Raw genomic sequence first — 18,493 nt, 5'->3', positions numbered from 1 at the left:
GAAGCCTCCATGCTGGGATTCAGGGCTCAGTCTCAACCGCTGTGAGATCATGACCTGAGCTGAAATCAAGAGTTGATGCTTAAATGACTGAGCTACCCAGGCGCCCCTGGACCATCTGTTTTTGTTTCCTAAGAATGTAAGATAGACAGCCTACCACCTAGACAACAAAATTGAATAAAATTATGAATCCTAGAATCCTAAATACCAATTTGGGAGCCAGAGATTATCTGCCCTCAGTAAGAGTAATGACTACGGCAATCGCCCTTAGGGGAATTTTTCTTTGTTATAGGAAACCCGAGAAACTGGCTACTTCTCCATACCACTTCACCAATGGAAAAGGTGGACACATCTATATTGCAGTCATTTTCTTTGGGAAACAAAGAGTTTCAAGGGAGAAAAACAAAATGCATCTATTTTTCTACATGATACAAAAATAAAATCTAAGGTAGCAGGAGAAACACTACAATGGTAGTAAACAGATCTTTATATACTAAGAAATTGAAATGTATGTTTAAAAAGCTAATCTTCAGTGAAGTGGCTTAACACTCAAGAATAGTACTCAAAAGATTTCTATTAATTGTAGCTACCCAGTTAGACATGAGACATTACAGAAAAGAAGGCAGAATTAAGGTATCCTAATACTAAAGATTAATTTCTCAGCTACTATTCCAAATTATACCTTAAATACTAAATTTGGCAGGTATGTAATTAACTGACTAAAGTATCTAGTTTTGAAAAAAGACTTCATAATGGTTCTATACTGGCTCTATTATTTTTCCCGCTTCAATAATGATTTGCAATCTGACTACTATCACATTTCGTTTACGTATAATGGTGTTTTACCCACAGATTCAATGGCATTTCTGATGAGGGTTCTATTCACTCTCTCTATTCTCCTCAGCCATATTCTTACACTAGGTATCGTGTCCTTTCTAGGGGCTTGAGATCAAAGTCAATGGACAGTGAATGAATAGTAAAGGGCAAAAATTTAAAAATTGCAAGACAGTAGCAATGACATTCCAATTTGATAACCACCTAAGATACAGTCTACAATGGCCTACATACAATTATACAGACAAGCACAATTACAGCCCAATTTCTTGGCCCAAACAACAATCACAGAAGCCATTTAGTATGAAAAAATTTTAAATATCAACTAATTTATAGCATAAAAGTAAAAAATGTAAAGGTCTATACTACTCAATTAAACATCTACATTAAGGTTTTTAAACTGGAATCTAAAAACGTATCTACCACAACCCCCTATGTTTTCATTTTTGATAACCTATATAAAACCTATCTAACCACAAACTGAATCATCTCAGTAACAACCTTAAATCCAGTGGTACCAACTTATTTCATTGTCCGTTTTTGTTTGTGATCAACTTGGCACCAAGGACTATTACTTGTCACAGAAGAGCCTTGACTATGAAAAAGACATATGGTGTGAAGTGAAGGTCAAATAACCTCATAGGAAGTGATGTACAAATGGTTTCCCAGTAGTCAGAACAGAGAAAAGTGGCAAGATGACAGTTATCACAATCCACAGCAGTGTATGCATGTCAGACTTAAAAAGAATCTATACCCTGTCAGTACCATTTTCACATTGTAAGTAGTGACCCATTTTTACAAGCCAATATCATTCATCACATTAAATAAATGTTAATTTATATTTTATTGCTTTGTATTTTGTTTGTATTTAACTTGCAACTTTCTTTTGGATGTATAGTTAGCTCTATAAAATTTTAATTCTAAGAAGTTTATGCCTAGCTTAATGTTAACCCATATTAAATAACATGAGGGGCGCCTGGGTGGCTTAGTCGGTTAGGCATTCGACTTTCACTTAGGTCATGGTCTCGCGGTTCGTGGGTTCGAGCCCCGCGTCGGGCTCTGTGCTGACTGGCAGCTCAGAGCCTGGAGCCTATTTCAGAGTCTGTGTCTCCCTCTCTCTCTGACCCTCCCCTGCTCACTCTGTCTCTCTCTCTCCTAGAAATAAATTTTAAAAAATATATATTAAAAAAAATATTAAATAACATGATATATATAATATTTTAAACACTGGAATTTTTCCCCTGCTCATGCGTGCTCTCTCTTAAGATAAACAAATAAATTTAAAGAAAACAAAAGATACCCACAGAGGAACAGGAAAACCAGGAAAAGAAAAGAGGAAAGACAGAAGGAAAGGGAAAAGGTACAAGAGATCCTAGATGAATTTACAGTAAATTAGAATGAAAGGAAGAATGGAATATTTATGAATACCTTTTACATATAAGGTATATGTTAGAGATATTATAACATCTTAACAGAACTTTATTGAGGCTTTATATCTACCTTTAAAGATCAGCTAAGGATTAAAAGAAATTAAGTACTTACTACCCCACATTATACAGCCAGTTAGAGGGCAGAGCCAGGACCCAAGTCCTGATAAGCCTGGCTCTACAGATTTTCTACTATAATATAATTCTTCTTAAACCATATTCAAGTCAGACAGTGCCTCGTGGGCTAGGCACATAGGTACTAAGAGAAAAATACTACCAAAAAGATAGGTTCTCTCTCACCACATGAAACTTACAATCCCAAATGGGAGATGAATTATATAATAGTGTACTGTTAAAAGAGATAATGCATGTAAAGCCCACACAGTTTCTGACACATAAGAAATACTCAAATATTAGTTGCTACTGTTATTACTATATACCAGAATGTTATATGGGTTACATAGAAGGGGAAATTACAGAAGAGGTTAAAGAGGTAAGAGATTACTTTTTTTCCTCCATGTTTGGATATTTATTCAGGAACTAAATCAGCAGGTGGTTTCATGGAATAGATGTAAAGTAAGGAGAAAAAGAAATTAATGTGTACTCCTTAGAATATGGGGACATGCATAACCACTGAATTAGATATTTTTTTCCTATCTAATAAATTTGGATGGCAGAAGTATGATTAGAGCTATCTAAGTCAGGACAATGGAAAGGGGTCTTCGTAGGAGTGGCTGTTACAACTAGAGTTTGTTGTGTCAAAGATGCATGAGTTTCCCAGGGACCAGCCTGGTGAGGTAGAAGGATAATGGAATCCTTCTTAAGATGGCTACTTTCTACCACAAAGAGATCCAGTATTAAGAATTAAAAGAATGTTAAACGTTCTGCCAAAAATAGAACTGGGGTGTGAAGGGAGGCAAGCGGTTAGTCAGAGAGCAAATAACAAAATGCCTATGTCAATGAATTGTGTAGCATGAGATGTCCCAATGGGAGGATGTCCAAAGAATTCCCTGAGGAACCCCAATTTAAGAATCTAGTATTTAGGCACCTGGCACATATAAGTCATCAGTCATTTAAGAGTTGGCCTGTTTTTTTTTTTTCCTGTAATCCCTTTTCATATCCTTGCCCTCATTCAGAAGGAAGGCCTATGAAGAAGAGAGGTGAAAAAAATGAATCCTTTCCTTCCTCCCAATACAAGTTCCTCAGTCCTCAGTTGGAGTAATCAGGCAAAGTTTGAGTTGAATAAGAAACTAACGTTTTGGTACAGGGCTGAATTAGAACTTCTTAACCTAAAACAGTTTTAAAATCCAAAATAAGACTTATTCCTATAACTCTAAGTGACCAGAAAGCTATGAATATGCTCAAGTTCAAGAGGTCAAGTCAGACATGGGGAGGAAATATATGGCAGAGCTTTGGTTTCAGGAGTAGAATTCAGTGGTTCATCACTTACATATATAAAAGCCAGTGCTCATCACAAGTGCCCTCCTTAATGCCCACCTCCCCTCCAACAACCCTCAGTTTGTTCTCTATAGTTAAGAGTCTCTTATGGTTTGCCTCCCTCTGTTTTTATCTTTTTTTTTCCTTCCCTTCTCATATGTTCATCTGTTTTATTAAATTCCACATGAGTGAAATCATATGGTACTTATCTTCTCTGATTTTGCTTAGCATAATACATTTTAGTTCCATGCACATTGTTGCAAACAGCAAGATTTCATTCTTTCTGATAGCTGAATAATATTCCTGTGTGTGTGTGTGTGTGTGTGTGTGTGTCTTATCCATTCATTAGCTAATGGACATTTAGGCTCTTTCGATATTTGGCTACTGTTGACAGTCTGCTATAAACATTGGGGTGCATTTGCTCCTTCAAATAAGTATTTTTGTAACCTTTGGATATGTATCTAGTAGTGTAATTGTTGGGTCATAGGGTAGTTCTATTTTTAACTTTTTGAGGAACTTCCATACTATTTCCAGAATGACTGCATGAGACTACTTTTTATTATAGTGAAGAAAGAGATGAAATGAAGAGGTAATATGTGCAATGGGTCTTGAACAACTGGAATTAACCTTCCAGAGGCAAATTTGAGGACTAGGGATGGTGAGGACATAGAGAAAGTAGCACGAGTAGAAGCCTGGAACCAGAAAAGATTTCTATGTGGAGCATCAGATACACATAGGAATAGGAGGTAGAAAGGTGGGTTGGGGTCAAATTAAAAAGAGCCAGAAATCCCCTAATAAAGCTTTACTTCATCTTACAGGCAAATCTAAATCATTACAGATTTTTCATAGTTATAGATGCCTTACGGTCATTTATTAAAGGTATTCTTTTATAAGATGAAGATAATAAATTCAAGAATATTACAATGGCACCAGAAATAGAGTTAGCAAGATGCAACTTACATGGTAGTCAAAGTGAGCAGAGGCTTATGAGCAATTCTATTAAAAAGAAAAGACATTGGGGTGCCTGGCTAGCTCAGTTCGTAGAGCATCCGACTCTTGATCCCAAGGTCATGAGTTCAAACTCTACATTGGGCATGGAGCCTACTTAAAAAAAAAAAGAAAGGAAGGAAAAGACAAAACGCACGTGCGCGCACGCGTGCACGCACACACACACACACACACATACACACACACCTGGTTTGGCAGGTTAGAAGTTGTCACTTAAAAGGACTCTCAACTTTCAAACTTCAATGGCTCAGAGAATAACACTGTCATTAACAGAAACAGAAAATGGGATAAAGAGCGGGGTTTGAAGAAGAAGGAGATGACAGGCTCAGTTTTAGCCATGTTTAGGTTGAGTTCCAGGGGGACATCTAACTGGCAAAATCCAAAAGGAAAGAGTGTAGGACTAAAACTAAATATGAAAAGACATATATAAAAAAGGGTGGGTGAGAGGTAAGGAAGAGTCACCTATACAGAAGTTTTAGCTGAATCCATGAAAATGGTAAGGGCTACTGGAGGGAGAGCAAGTCAGGTCATAGTCTCAAAGAAAACATCATACATTCACGAGTATGGGTGTAGTATTAACTCTGAGAAAGTAAGAATATTTTTCTTTGAAATATGTAAAGCAAAGAAAGAAAGTATAGGTGAAATCACTAAGAACTACTGCAGTGAGACCTTTTTCTATAAAGAAGGGAGCAGGCGATGAACACTAATAAAAAGATTTCACTGTGGGGATTTAATTGAAAATCAAGGAGTCAATAAGAAGACTGTTAAATAGAAATCCAATTACAGTTAGACAAAATTTAAATACAGCCATCTCAATTTTGTGACCTCTAATGGTACTAGAGGCAGAGAAACCAAACAATTCGATCCCTAGGGAATGGAAACCAGAATGGTACACAGCACAAAACATTAAGTTACAAGAATTTCTAAGGGTGATAGCAAAATCAGTGTTGAAGAAGCAGGCGTAAGGTCTACATGGGCGGATGACATAAGCACAGTTAGAAAGGTATTAAATGGCCAGGAAAAACGGAGTACAGCCCAGGCCAAAATAAGAGAAGTTCAGAAGAAGTACAGTGGAAGAGGGTAAAGGTAAGAAAATTGTGGTCAAAGAGAAAACACTTTGAAATTGAGTATTATGGAGGCTGTGCAGCCCTCAGTAACAAGGCCAAAGCAGTATAGTGTGATGGCTAAAGGAGAGATGAAATTCAATGGAAAAAGAAGACATGTAAATGCCTTCTCCTGTGCCCATTTGTAGGAGAGATCAATGAGTGCCTACTCCATTGTGCCTATAATACACTATATATCTTAAAGCACTTGATAAACAGCAATGGAAAAGCAACCTATATATCTTCTGTTTCTTTGTTAATTCTTTCGGTTATTTCTTCATTTAACAGTTACTGAGCACTCTTTAGAATAGGTACTACTCAGGTACTGCGAGTAGAAATGGTGAGAGTAGTTGCTTTATTAGTAATCATACCTAACATTTATCAAGTTCTTGCTATAGCTAGGAATGATTCCAACAAATTGGCATTTAACTAATTCAATCATCAAAACAATTCTATAAAGGTAGGTACTTTTATTGTCTTCATTTTATAGATGAGTACAGTAGAACTCAGAGAGACTAAGTTCAATGTAAAGAGTTAAATGTAAGTGGTGGCACTGGGATACACCCAAGACATTCTGGCTCCAGAGTTCTTCACCACACTTCACTATCTCTGGGAGGAGGATTTTTACTTTTTTGCCAATCAAATTAACATTTACTTACATATTTCTAAATGTCCTATCTTCTGCGTATATTAACTTTATTTAAAAATATATATATAATCTTGTACTACGTGCATTTTAAAATATCAAAGCTATCAGAGTCTAAGACAAAAATTTTTCTTTTCTTCTTGTTACTTCTTCTGAGTTAAAGCTCAGAAATTCCAAAAATGGATCAACCTTAAGGTACCTGACCTTAAGAAGTCTGCATNGGGGGAGGTGGGATGGGCATGGAGGAGGGCACTTTGGGGATGAGCACTGAGTGTTATGTGGAAACTAATTTGACAATAAACTATTAAAAAAAAAATTAAAAAAAAATAAACCAAAAAAAAAAAGAACTCAGTGAATTGTGCAACAAGTATGGCATTCGAAGGAGAGAGATCACTTTGAGTTTAGGGGATGGGGAGGGAAAGGTCAGTTAGGAGAGGCTCCACCAAGAGGTCAGTTCTGAACTGGGCTTTAAAGAAAAGCCATGATATACAAAGACAGAGTGGAGGTAGATGGCATTTCAGAGAGAACATAATGTACAAGAATGTGGAGACCAGAATGAAAAGATGTGTTCAAAGCAAAGTAAGTAAACAGCAGCACTCTAGTAAAAAGCTGATATAGAGGTATAATGGTAGAAATGTCTAGAAAGGCAAGTTAAGAACAGATCACAGAGAGACTTGAATTGAATATCAGTCTCACCAACAACGGAGGGAATCTCATCTGCCACATTCAGGTTAACATGATTCTTAAAACATTTGTCTTCCTAATGAATCACAAATATCCTAAAACGATGCCACAGTCATTTATAAAACTGCCTAAAAGAAAGCCTTCAGAAATTATATTGTTTTTAAAAAGCATAGCTCAAAAAATAACTTACAGATCTCCTAGTTCAACTCCATATTCATTTCTTATAGTCTCTTAATAACCACATCCTTGAATAATGTTTTTTAAGCCTCTAATTGAACAGTTTCAGGTGATGGGGAGTTTCCATCTTGTAGGACTTGTGATGCCCTATATTCTACCTTGTCTGATCAAGCCAGTTCCTGGTACAGGACAAAAATCAGTAGAGAAAAAAGAGTCATAAAATGTCAAGTTTTCTACAACTCAACCCTATAAATCAAAATAATTAAAACAAAATCCTCCAATACCACAATGTAAGCTCCTTCACTTAAGAATGAACTTGGAAAACTATCTGCAGTATGGTGGAGTAAACATTTGTTGTTTTTGTCACCTACCATCTTTTTCCCTATTATGACTTTGTTTGGTAGAGACCATCTTTTATCCTATCAGCAATGTGTTTCTGGTGAAGCAGATAACAGCACAGCTCTAGGAGTGGAGCTGGAAATTGTGATTGGTCAGGATTAAGAAAATGACTGGAGCTAAGGTAATCAGCACAAATCCTATTGGTCTTACTATGGTCCAGAAATAACAACAGCCTTCTGTGGACTTGGAGTTCCTACAGTATTTTCCTGATAGTATGTTATACATCTCAACAATGAGAGGCTGCAACCATCGTACTACTACAAAAAGAACTTATCCAAAAATAAAGGCACTCCAGAAGAAATGAAGCCTAGAAATAGAAATGGTGGATCTGTGTCCTCATGACATTGTTTAAGTGTCTATTTCAAACCACATCTCAGCTAGGTTTACTTTTTTTAAACCAATTTGTCTTTTTTTCCCTTTTATTTTCATCCCAAAGAGCACTACCCAACACATATGGTAACTACCAAGTCCAGTAACAAGAAAAGCATATCAATTTATCAGCACTTATGTATTATCATACATTATCATACATTAATGCATAATTCAGTTATACCAATACTATTTATTTTTTTAACTTGAACTGTCTTATTTCTAAATAAAAATCAGTATTTTACCCTAAAGAAAGCAGAAAAAAAGGAACATAACTTTACTAATATAACACTATCAAGCAAAGAATAAGCAACTCAGAAATAAGAAACTTTCATTATATCCTATCACAGTTATTTTAAAAAACAGAAAATAAACAAACAAAAACTAATGAATGATCCAGAAGCGATGTAAAGATTCTTACTTGAAGCTGAAGAGTATGTCGAAGAATTGTTTCTTCTAAGGCATGGATCCACTTCTCTCGTTCATCAGCATCACGGGCTAAAATAAAAGATTATAAAAAGTAAACTGCTAATTTCTACGACATAGTTTCATGTTTTAAAGTAAAAATTTTAAACCTTAACACTAATAGGAGACGTTTTAGTTGTACCATTTTCTTAATAGGTTCACCTTCCTTTCTAAACATGCAAATCAACTTGCAGCAATTTGTAACAAAGGGAATAACTATACTCATACTCAACAATAGCAAGACATGCTTTCTCACTGAGAACAACTAGAAAAGCTGGAATAATTATTAAAAAATAACTGGTTGGAGACAACAGAAAATAACAAGGTAGTAAAGAAATAACAGGCCACAGTCTAGAAGATAAACATCTAGAAGATAAGCCTTATTTTGAAGGCCACTTTTCTCCTGAGGAATTGTAAATTCCACCAGACAAATAGTAGACTGAGCAATGTACTTAAAAGCTTTGTCAGTATGTTTGGGCAGGAGCTATATGGGATCTCTATGTATTTTCTGCTCAATTTTTCTATGAACTTAGAACTGCTTTTTAAAAAATAGTCTATTAAAAAAAAAAAAGTCTTGTCAAGCCAAAAGTTGAAAACCATGGCCCACCAATGGTGAGGTCTCTAGTAACTAAGTCATGTTTCAATTATGGTGCCATAGAGCTACACTTAATAGAAGTATTAAGACTAAAATAATTAGGGGGTGCCTGGGTGGCTCAGTTGGTTAAGTGTCCGACTTCAGCTCAGGTAATGATTTCACAGTTCATGGGTTCAAGCCCCGCATTGGGCTCTGTGCTCAGAGCCTGGAGCCTGTTTCAGATTCTGTCTCCCTCTCTCTCTGACCCTCCCCTGCTCATGCTCGCTCTCTCTCTCTCAGAAATAAATAAAACATTAAAAAAAAAAAAGGACCAAAACAATTAAATTAAGATAACTGCTCAGTTCTGAATGGCAAAGAAAAATCTTCATGCCCAGAATGGATTAAAACAGCCCCATGTTTTAGGTACCTAGCTAGCAAAAGCAAACAAAAATCTTTTCCGTAAGAAGATAACATCATTTCAACTGAATTATATCTACAAATAATTTTTTGATACAATGTCTAGCATATAAGCACAGATAACCAAGTATATAAGGAGACGAACCTACACATTAGTGAGAATCAAAAGACAATACTGGGGCACATGCTTGGCTATGATGGTTAAACATCCAGTCCTTGGTTTTGGCTCAGGTCACGATCTCACAGTTTGTGAGATCTGTACTAATAGTGCAGAGCCTGCTTGGGATTCTCTCTCTCTCTCTCTCTCTCTCTCTCTCTCTCTCTCTCCCCCCCCACCCCACCTCCCACTCTCACTTTCTCTCTTTCAAAATAAACAAATAAACTTTAAAAAAAACCATAATAAGCAAGACTAAAACTCAGTGGATGAGTTTAACAGCAGAATAAATCAACTAATAGGACAATTAGAGAACTGGAAGAGACATCAAAAGAAACTTATCAGAACAAAAGACAGTAAGTCAAAAGGATAGAAAATATTTTTAAAACGGTAAGCAGGGCGCCTGGGTGGCTCAGTTAAGCATTTGACTTCGGCTCAGGTCATGATCTCACAGTTTGCAAGTTCGAACCCTGCATCAGACTCTCTGCTGACAGCTCAGAGCCTGGAGCCTGCTTTGGATTCTGTGTCACCCTCTCACTCTGCCCCTCCCACACACATGCTCTGTCTCTGTCTCTTAAAAGTAAATAAACGTTAAAAAAATTTTTAAAGGTAAACAATTGAGCTAAACTCTCAAACAATGCTAACCAAAAGACAACAGAGTACTATATTTAATGGATAAAGAAAATAGTTTCCAATCTAGAATTTGGTGAATGTCCTTCAGGAACTAAGATGAAATAAAGTCATTTTCAGACCAACAAAAACTAACAATTTGTCACCAGCAGTCACTCATTAAAGAAAATTTGAGGGGCATTTTGATCACTCAGTCCATTGAGCATCTGACTCTTGATTTCGGCTCAGGTCATTATCTCAACAGTTAGTGAGATCAAGCCTCACGTCTGGGTCTGCACTGACAATGTGGAGCCTGAATGGAATTCTCTTCCCCTCCCCCACTCTGCCCCTTCTCCCTCCCTCTCTCTCTGTCTCTCTGTAAATAAACTTAAAAATTTTCTGGAAAGGTATTCTCCATGTGTACATGAATAATGTCTGATGGAAGGTGATAGCAGCAAGAAAGAATGGAGTGAGAAAAATGGTAAGTATATGAAACCATAAGAAACCTAGCCAAAGAGGTAAAAGACTGGTACTCTGAAAACTTTAAAACAGTGATAAGAGAAATTGAAAAGGATACAAAGAAATGAAAAGACACTCCATGCTCATGGATCAGAAGAAAAAATATTGTTAAAATATTTACACTATCCAAAGCAATCTACACATTTAATGTAATCCCTATCAAAATACCAATAACATTTTTCACGGAGCTAGAACAAACAATCCTAAAATTTGTATGGAACCACAAAAGACTCTGAATAGTCAAAGCAAACTTGAAAAAAACAAAGCAAAGCTGGAGGCATCACAATTCTGGACTTCAAGTTATATTACAAACAATATAACTTGTGGTGAACAAACAATATGGTATTGGCATAAAAACAGACACACAGATCAATGGAACAGAATAGAAAACTCAGAAATGAACCCACAACTATATGGTCAATTAATTTTTAACAAATCAGGAAGGCATATCTAATGGGGAAAAGACAGTCTCTTCAACAAATGGTGTTGGGAAAACTGGACAGGAACATGCAAAAGAATGAAACTGTACCACTTTCTTACACCATACACAAAAATAAATTCAAAATGGATTAAAGACCTAAAGATGACATAAGAAACCATTAAAATCCTAGAGGTGTACACAAGCAGTAACCTCTTTGACGTCAGCCATAGCAACTTCTGACTAGATATGTCTCCTGAGGCAAGGGAATCAAAAGCAAATATAACTTATTGGTACTTCATAAAATAAAAAGCCTCTGCACGGTGAAGTAAACAATCAACAAAACTAAAAGGCAACCTATGGAATGAGAGAAGATATTTGCAAATGACATATCTGATAAAGGACTAGTATCCAAAATCTATAAAGAACTCAATAAACTCAACACCTAAAAAACAAACAATCCTATTAAAAAGTGGGTGGAAGAAATGAATGGACAATTTTCCAAAGAAGACATCCAGATGGCCAACAGACACATGAAAAGACGCTCAACATCACTCATCATCAGGGAAATACAAATCAAAACCACAATGAGATACCACCTCATACCTGTCAGAATGGCTAAAATTAACAACTCAGGCAACAATAGACCTTGGCCAGGATGCAGAGAAAGAGGAACCCTTTTGCACTGCTGGTGGGAATGCAAACTGGTGCAGCCACTCTGGAAGAGTATGGAGGCTCCTCAAAAAATTAAAAATAGAACTACCCTACAATGAAGCAATTGCACTACTAGGTATTTATCCAAAAAATACTGGAGTGCTGATTTGAAGGGGCACATTTACCCCAATGTTTATAGCAGCACTATTGACAATAGCCAAAGTATGGAAAGAGTCCAAATGTCCATCGACTGATGAATGGATAAAGAGGATGTGGTATATATGTATATATACAATGGAATATTACTAAGAAATAAAAAAGAATGAAATCTTGCCATTTGCAACAATGTAGATGGAACTAGAGTGTATTATGCTGAGCAAAATAAGTTAGAGAAACACAGAGATATGAATTCACTCATATGTGGAATTTAAGAAACAAAAGAAAATAGGGGAAGGGAAGCAAAAGTAATATAAAAACAAAGAGGGAGACAAATAAAAAGAGTCTCTTAAATACAGAGAACAAACTGAGGATTGCTGGTGGGGTGTCGGGTGGGTGGATGGGCTAAACGGGCAAGGGGGTTTAAGGAGGGCACTTGTTCAGATGAGCACTGGATATTATGCGTAAGTGATGAATCACTAAATTGTATTCCTGAAATCATTATTACACTCTGTTATCTAACTTGGATTTAAGTAAAGAAAATAGGACTAGTAGAAATGATATATGGATATCATATGAAATATTATGCAATGCATTTCAACCAAATGGTGTTATCAATATTTGGTAATGACTCTAGGCACATATTTTAATCATGTATTTGAACTTTGAATGTGAATAGCAAGAACATTTAAATTTAAAACAATAAATAATCNGAGAGAGAGAGACCATGCTGACAGCATGGAGCCGGATGTGGTGTTTGATCTCTGGAACTGTGAGATCATGACCTGAACTGAAATCAAGAGTTGGCCACTCATTAGGGTGCCTGGGTGGCTCAGTCGGTTAAGCATCCGACTTCAGCTCAGGTCATGATCTCAAAGTTCGTGTGTTTGAGCCCCGCATCGGGTTCTGTGCTAGCAGCTCAGAGCCTGTAGGCTGTTTCAGATTCTGTGTCTCCCTCTCTCTCTGCCCCTTCCCAACTCATGCTCTGTTTCTCTCTGTCTCAAAAATAAAAATAAACTATAAAAAAAAATTTAAAAAAAGAGTTGGTCACTCACCAACTGAGCCACTAGGCACTCCATAACCATTGTCTTTTTATGCCTATTTTTTAGCAAGTGATTATGAAATATTATAGAATGGATTATTTGTAAGGAGAGAGCGTAAGATTATTGCCCAACCAACCAATGGATGAAGAGGGAACCTACACAGTGGAAGAGTCCACCAAGAAGAAGTCAAGAAAGGTGAAAAGGGAGTCCACATTGCAGGGGACAGAGTCAAGCTGGCACAAGGTTTCCAAAGTTGAGTGGCATAAGGATGACATTCACACAACAAAGTGGGTAATGATGGGAAACTACATATGGAAGAATTGGCCAGGTAAGTAAACATTAACAAGGATAAAGGATTTCTCACTGTTGGAAAATAGTGTTACAAATATAGTAAGGACACCAGAATGATTTCTGGGGTGTGAGACTGGAAATGGAGGTATCAGTATGAACCCATGGTTTTGAATATATAATATATATATATATATATATATATATATATATGGACATGGATGCACATGCATGTATATAACATTTCTATGTTTCTTAGCTATGAGAGGGCCTTGGTCCCATGACACCTAACAGCACCAAATACACCTAAAACCAGGTGTTGATTTCTAAATGCCTTTCTCCTTTAAGAGATACCAGGGCTTCTTTGAAAAACGGTTGATTATAGAACTAGGACATGGAGGGAGAAAATAAGTCTAGAATCTTTTTTTGTGTGTGCCAGAAAGTAAGGGAGTAAGGAAATTTTTTTTTTGTGCCAGAAAGTAAGGAAATACTCATTACATACTAATTAATTACAGGGACATGTCAAAAGAATACAGAAGTCAGCTTAAAAGGAATTCTAGTGGCCAAATTGAGGGCAATTTGAGCATCAAAATAAATAATGATAGTAAAGAATTACAGTCTGTTGAGTAAAATAGGAAACTATATTACTAGTGATTTTATATACATACATATATAAACTGAAAGTTTGATGAGGAATGGTATACTGGCATAGCTTCAAAATACTTCCCCACAAAATATTAATTAAGATGGGAAAAAGATTAAATTTAACAATAAATGCCTGGAAATACCACCTTAATGAAATGATTAAAGTAAATGTCATCAGTAATGGGATAAATTGAAACCCTGTGATAAGAACACAGAATCATTTCTGTGATATTTGAGCCAAAGACAGGTGATCTAAATCAAATTATGAAGAAACAGCAGAAAAAAACAAACTGGGGGACATTCTACAAAATAATTACCCTATAACCTTTCAAAGTGTCAAGGTCAGGGGTGTCTGGCTGGCTCAATCATTGGAGCATGAGACTCTTGGGGTTGTGAGTTTAAGCTCTACAATGGATTATGGAGATTACTTAAAATCTTTAAAGTGTCAAGATCATAAAAGTCAAGGAAAGGAAAGACTGTGGAACCATTCCAGACTGAAGGAGACAAAAGAGACATGATAACTAAATGTAAAATGTGATGCTGAACCAGATCCTCTTGCTATAAAGGACTTCACCGGAACAACTGGAATATTTTGAACAGAGTCTAAGGATTAGAAAGCATTAAAACATCAATGTTATTTCCTTATTTGCAGGAAATATTTTAAAAATATTTTTAAACATTTTTATTTAAACATTTTAAAATATTTTTTAAATAAAAATATTTTTAAATGGGATAAAAAATGGGACATTCAATTAGCAACTTTCAGTTTGGGAGGGAGCTTTAAGTATAAGATTGTATCAAATTTTTAAAAAATCACATTCTATGATAAATCAAAGACATAAATAAATGGAAATATTACTTCAGGAACTACAAAATTCAATCCTGTAACTTATTCAAATTAATCTATAGACTAAATGTAATGCAAATTAAAATTCCAAAAGACATTTTTGGACTTTGTCAAGCTTATTCTAAAATACAAAATGGTGGGGCGCCTGGGTGGCNAAAGAAAGAAAGAAAGAAAGAAAGAAAGAAAGAAAATACAAAATGGTACAAAAGATAAAGAATAGCAAAGGCTTCCTGGAAAAGAGAGAAGCCTTCTTTGAAGGTTTACTCTATCAAATGTAAATTAGAGTAATTAAGAAAATGTGGTATTAGAGAAAGGATAAACACACCTAGGAAGCAAAACACTACCCAGAAACAGGCCCACTCATATATATAAACACTTGATTTGGGACTAATGTGGCACCCAAGAGCAGTAAGGAAAAATCTTTCAATACATAATGCTAGAACAATATGGGGAAAAAAAGAAACCTGACCCTACCTTTACTATACACAAAAATTAATTCCAGGTGATTCCTTTATTCTTAACTGTGAAAGAACAACAAAGCTTCCAGAAGACAGAAGAGAATATCATCATAATTTGGGGATAGAAAAAAGCTTCTTAGGCAGGATACAGAACTTCTAATTATACAGAAAATGATAAATTTAACTACATCAAAGTTAAGAATTTTGGTTCATCAAAAGACATCATTTAGAGAATGCCATAGTAAGCTACTGTGACCTATGGAGTTAAAGAACATGGACTCTAGGTTCAACTCTGAGCTTTGCTAGTTACTAACCATATAATTTGCCACAAGTTATTCTTTCTAAGCCTCAGTGTTCTCATTTGTAAAATGACAGTAATAGTACCTACCACAAAGGGTTATTTCGGAGATTAAATGAGTAAATACAACACTTGGACAGGTAAATGACATAAGGTTAAGTGCTCAATAAGCATTAAACTATTATTATTAAATTGTTGAGCATTTATTATGCCCTGACCCTGATTTCAAGGAGCTCAAAATCTAGTAAAGATTTGTATTTAACTGTATAAATACATGGCTTATGCCCTCCACCCGCACACACAAAAGAAGTGAATAAAGAATACGAATTAGTTTGTTAAGTAGAGAAGGATAAAGACATCTTGAAAGAGAAAATAACAACAACAAAGACACTGAGGTATGAAAAAGGTGTATTTGGGAAACTGGTTTAAATGTGCCTAGAACACTGGATTGATTTGGGGAGAAGGAAATGGCAAAAGATTAGGATCCCAGCGCAAGGAGTACAAACGGACTTTATCTTTAAGACAACGGAAATTCCAGCCCTTAAAAAGTTCAAGCATGAGAATGACATGGTCTAATGTGCATCTTAGGAACATCAATCTGGCAGTGTTGTAGAGAATGAAAAATGGTGCAAAAATTAAGGTGGCCACACCATTTAGGAAATGGTTGTAATAGGCCTGAATTGAAAAATGGCTAGGGCATGACAAGAGGTGTCATTCTCACTGCCATCAGATCACCAAATGGCAAAAATCTGTCGCCTCCTCACAAATGAAATCAGATACCAGGATCATCAGATTCTTCCTTGATACAGTCCCTCTTTCTATCCTTTCTTTCAGTTCCTACTGACTACATGCTGGTTCAAACAGTCATACAGTCTTATGTCTGTAAACAAAATATCATCACAAATGTAGTACATGTGTATATTCTGCAACCTCCAACACAGCCTGCACACCTCAGATTGAGCTAATATTGAAATGCTGCTTAGGGGTGCCTGGGTGGCTCGGTCAGCTGAGCTCCGACTTCAGCTCACAGCATGATCTCACAGCTCGTGAGTCTGAGCCCCATGTCAGGCTCTGTGCTGACAGCTTGGAGCCTGGAGCCTGTTTCAGATTCTGTGTTTCCATCTCTCTCTGCCCCTCCTCCCTCTCTCTCTCTCTCTCTCTCAAAAATAAGCATTAAAGGAGCGCCTGGGTGGCTTAGTCGGTTAAGCGTCCAACTTTCGCTTAGGTCATGATCTCGCGGTTTGTGGGTTCGAGCCCCGCATCGGGCTTTGTGCTGACTGCCAGCTCAGAGCCTGGAGCCTGTTTCAGTCTGTCACTCCCTCTCTCTCTGACCCTCCCCTGCTCACGCTGTCTCTCTCTCTCTCCTAGAAATAAATAAAACATTAAAAAAAAAATTTTTTTTAAATAAGCATTAAAAATTTTTTTAAAAAGAAATGCTATTTCTATTTTTAAAAACCTCAAAATTCTACCATATCCTACAGAATTCACCTAACCTCCCTGTTTCACAGTAAAATCGTTCCACATCTTCCATTTTGTGCTTGTTTTACATGAATCAAACCATCTTTTCAATTACCTTTAAACACTCTAAATTATCTTCAAGTTCACTGAATACTTTTTCCCTCTGTAAGCCTTAACATGGACTCTACCCTTCATTCCATCTATCTAAACCTCGCATGCCTCAGAATAAGTCCTAGCTCTCCTCAAGGAAGTCTTACCTAACTAGTCCAACAGCAGTGACCTTTCTCTCCTTAAGTGCCAGTGCAACATCCAATTATTCTCTGAACAAGTATTTATTGACTACCTATAAAATTTAATCTTATACTACTCAAAACACTGTTATTTACACTTTCAACGTGTTTATATTTTGTCTCTGTAAGATTTTAGGTTCTCTGATAATATTAACCATAGTATTTATCACAGTTATTAGATATATCCATCCATCCTCCTATCCATCCATCCAACATTTATGTAGTAGCTAGTAAACACCAAGTACTGTTTAGAAACTAGGGACATATATTCAAATAAGACCCAATCCCTGTTTGTGTAGAATATACACTCCAGTGATAGGGAGAAAACATATGCAAACTGACCACTGCTACTATACAGAATGACTGAGTAAATCAGTGTAAGCAGAGTTCAAGAACATATCCCAAGGGGTTAATACTTGTGGAGATGAACTCAAGGAAGGCTTCTGGAGCATGGAGATTACAGTTGGGTTTTTAAAACTGAGTGAGAATTAGAGGCAAAGGTGTGGATGTGGGGGGAGAGAGGGGATATAGAAAGGAAGAAGGAGAGGGAGAAGGGATGTGTGGTGAAGGAGGCACTGACAAAGGAGGTAAAGAGGACAGAATAAGCAAAGGTAAACATGTGGCAAATTTTGTATACAAATTGTACATACATACAATGTATGAGAATACAATGTATTCTCATACTGTATGAGAATATAGAACTAAGCACCAGAAAATATAGCCCATGCTTTGCTACCTTTATCTAGCGTTGATCTTAGCAAGTCACTTACACCATCTGAATACTCATTTTGGCATTTTCAAACTGGAGGCTTACTGGCATAATGATGGGCATATAGACCAATGGAAACAGAACAGAGAACCCAGAAATAAACTCCTGCATGTGTGGCCAAATGATTTTTTTAAAATATAATTTACTGTCAAATTGACTAACATACAGTGTGTACAATGTGCTCTTGGTTTTTGGGGTAGATTCTCATGGTTCATCGCTTACATACAACATCCAGTGCTCATCCCAACAAGTGCCCTCCTCAATGCCCATCACCCATTTCCCCCTCTCTACCACCCTCCCCCATCAACCCTCAGTTCGTTTTCTGTATTTAAGAGTATCTTATGGTTTGC

At 36.5% G+C, this 18,493-nt stretch overlaps 1 protein-coding gene across 3 annotated transcripts in view; it reads right to left on the bottom strand.

The window, feature by feature from the left end:
* Window positions 1-18,493, bottom strand: part of OSBPL9 (oxysterol binding protein like 9) — a 176,829-nt gene that overhangs the window by 64,866 nt on the left and 93,470 nt on the right. For all 3 annotated transcript variants that reach the window (XM_077779835.1, XM_077779836.1, XM_077779837.1), the window contains exon 4: window positions 8,503-8,579. In XM_077779835.1, coding sequence (XP_077635961.1) covers window positions 8,503-8,579 — 77 coding nt within the window. The remainder of the gene's footprint in view (window positions 1-8,502; window positions 8,580-18,493) is intronic.

Source organism: Crocuta crocuta, unplaced genomic scaffold (assembly GCF_008692635.1).
Source record: "Crocuta crocuta isolate KB4526 unplaced genomic scaffold, BGI_CrCroc_1.0 scaffold168, whole genome shotgun sequence".
NCBI classification, from domain to species: domain Eukaryota; kingdom Metazoa; phylum Chordata; class Mammalia; order Carnivora; family Hyaenidae; genus Crocuta; species Crocuta crocuta.
Note: the sequence above shows the minus strand (reverse complement) of the source record. Positions and strands in the feature narration are given on the sequence as shown.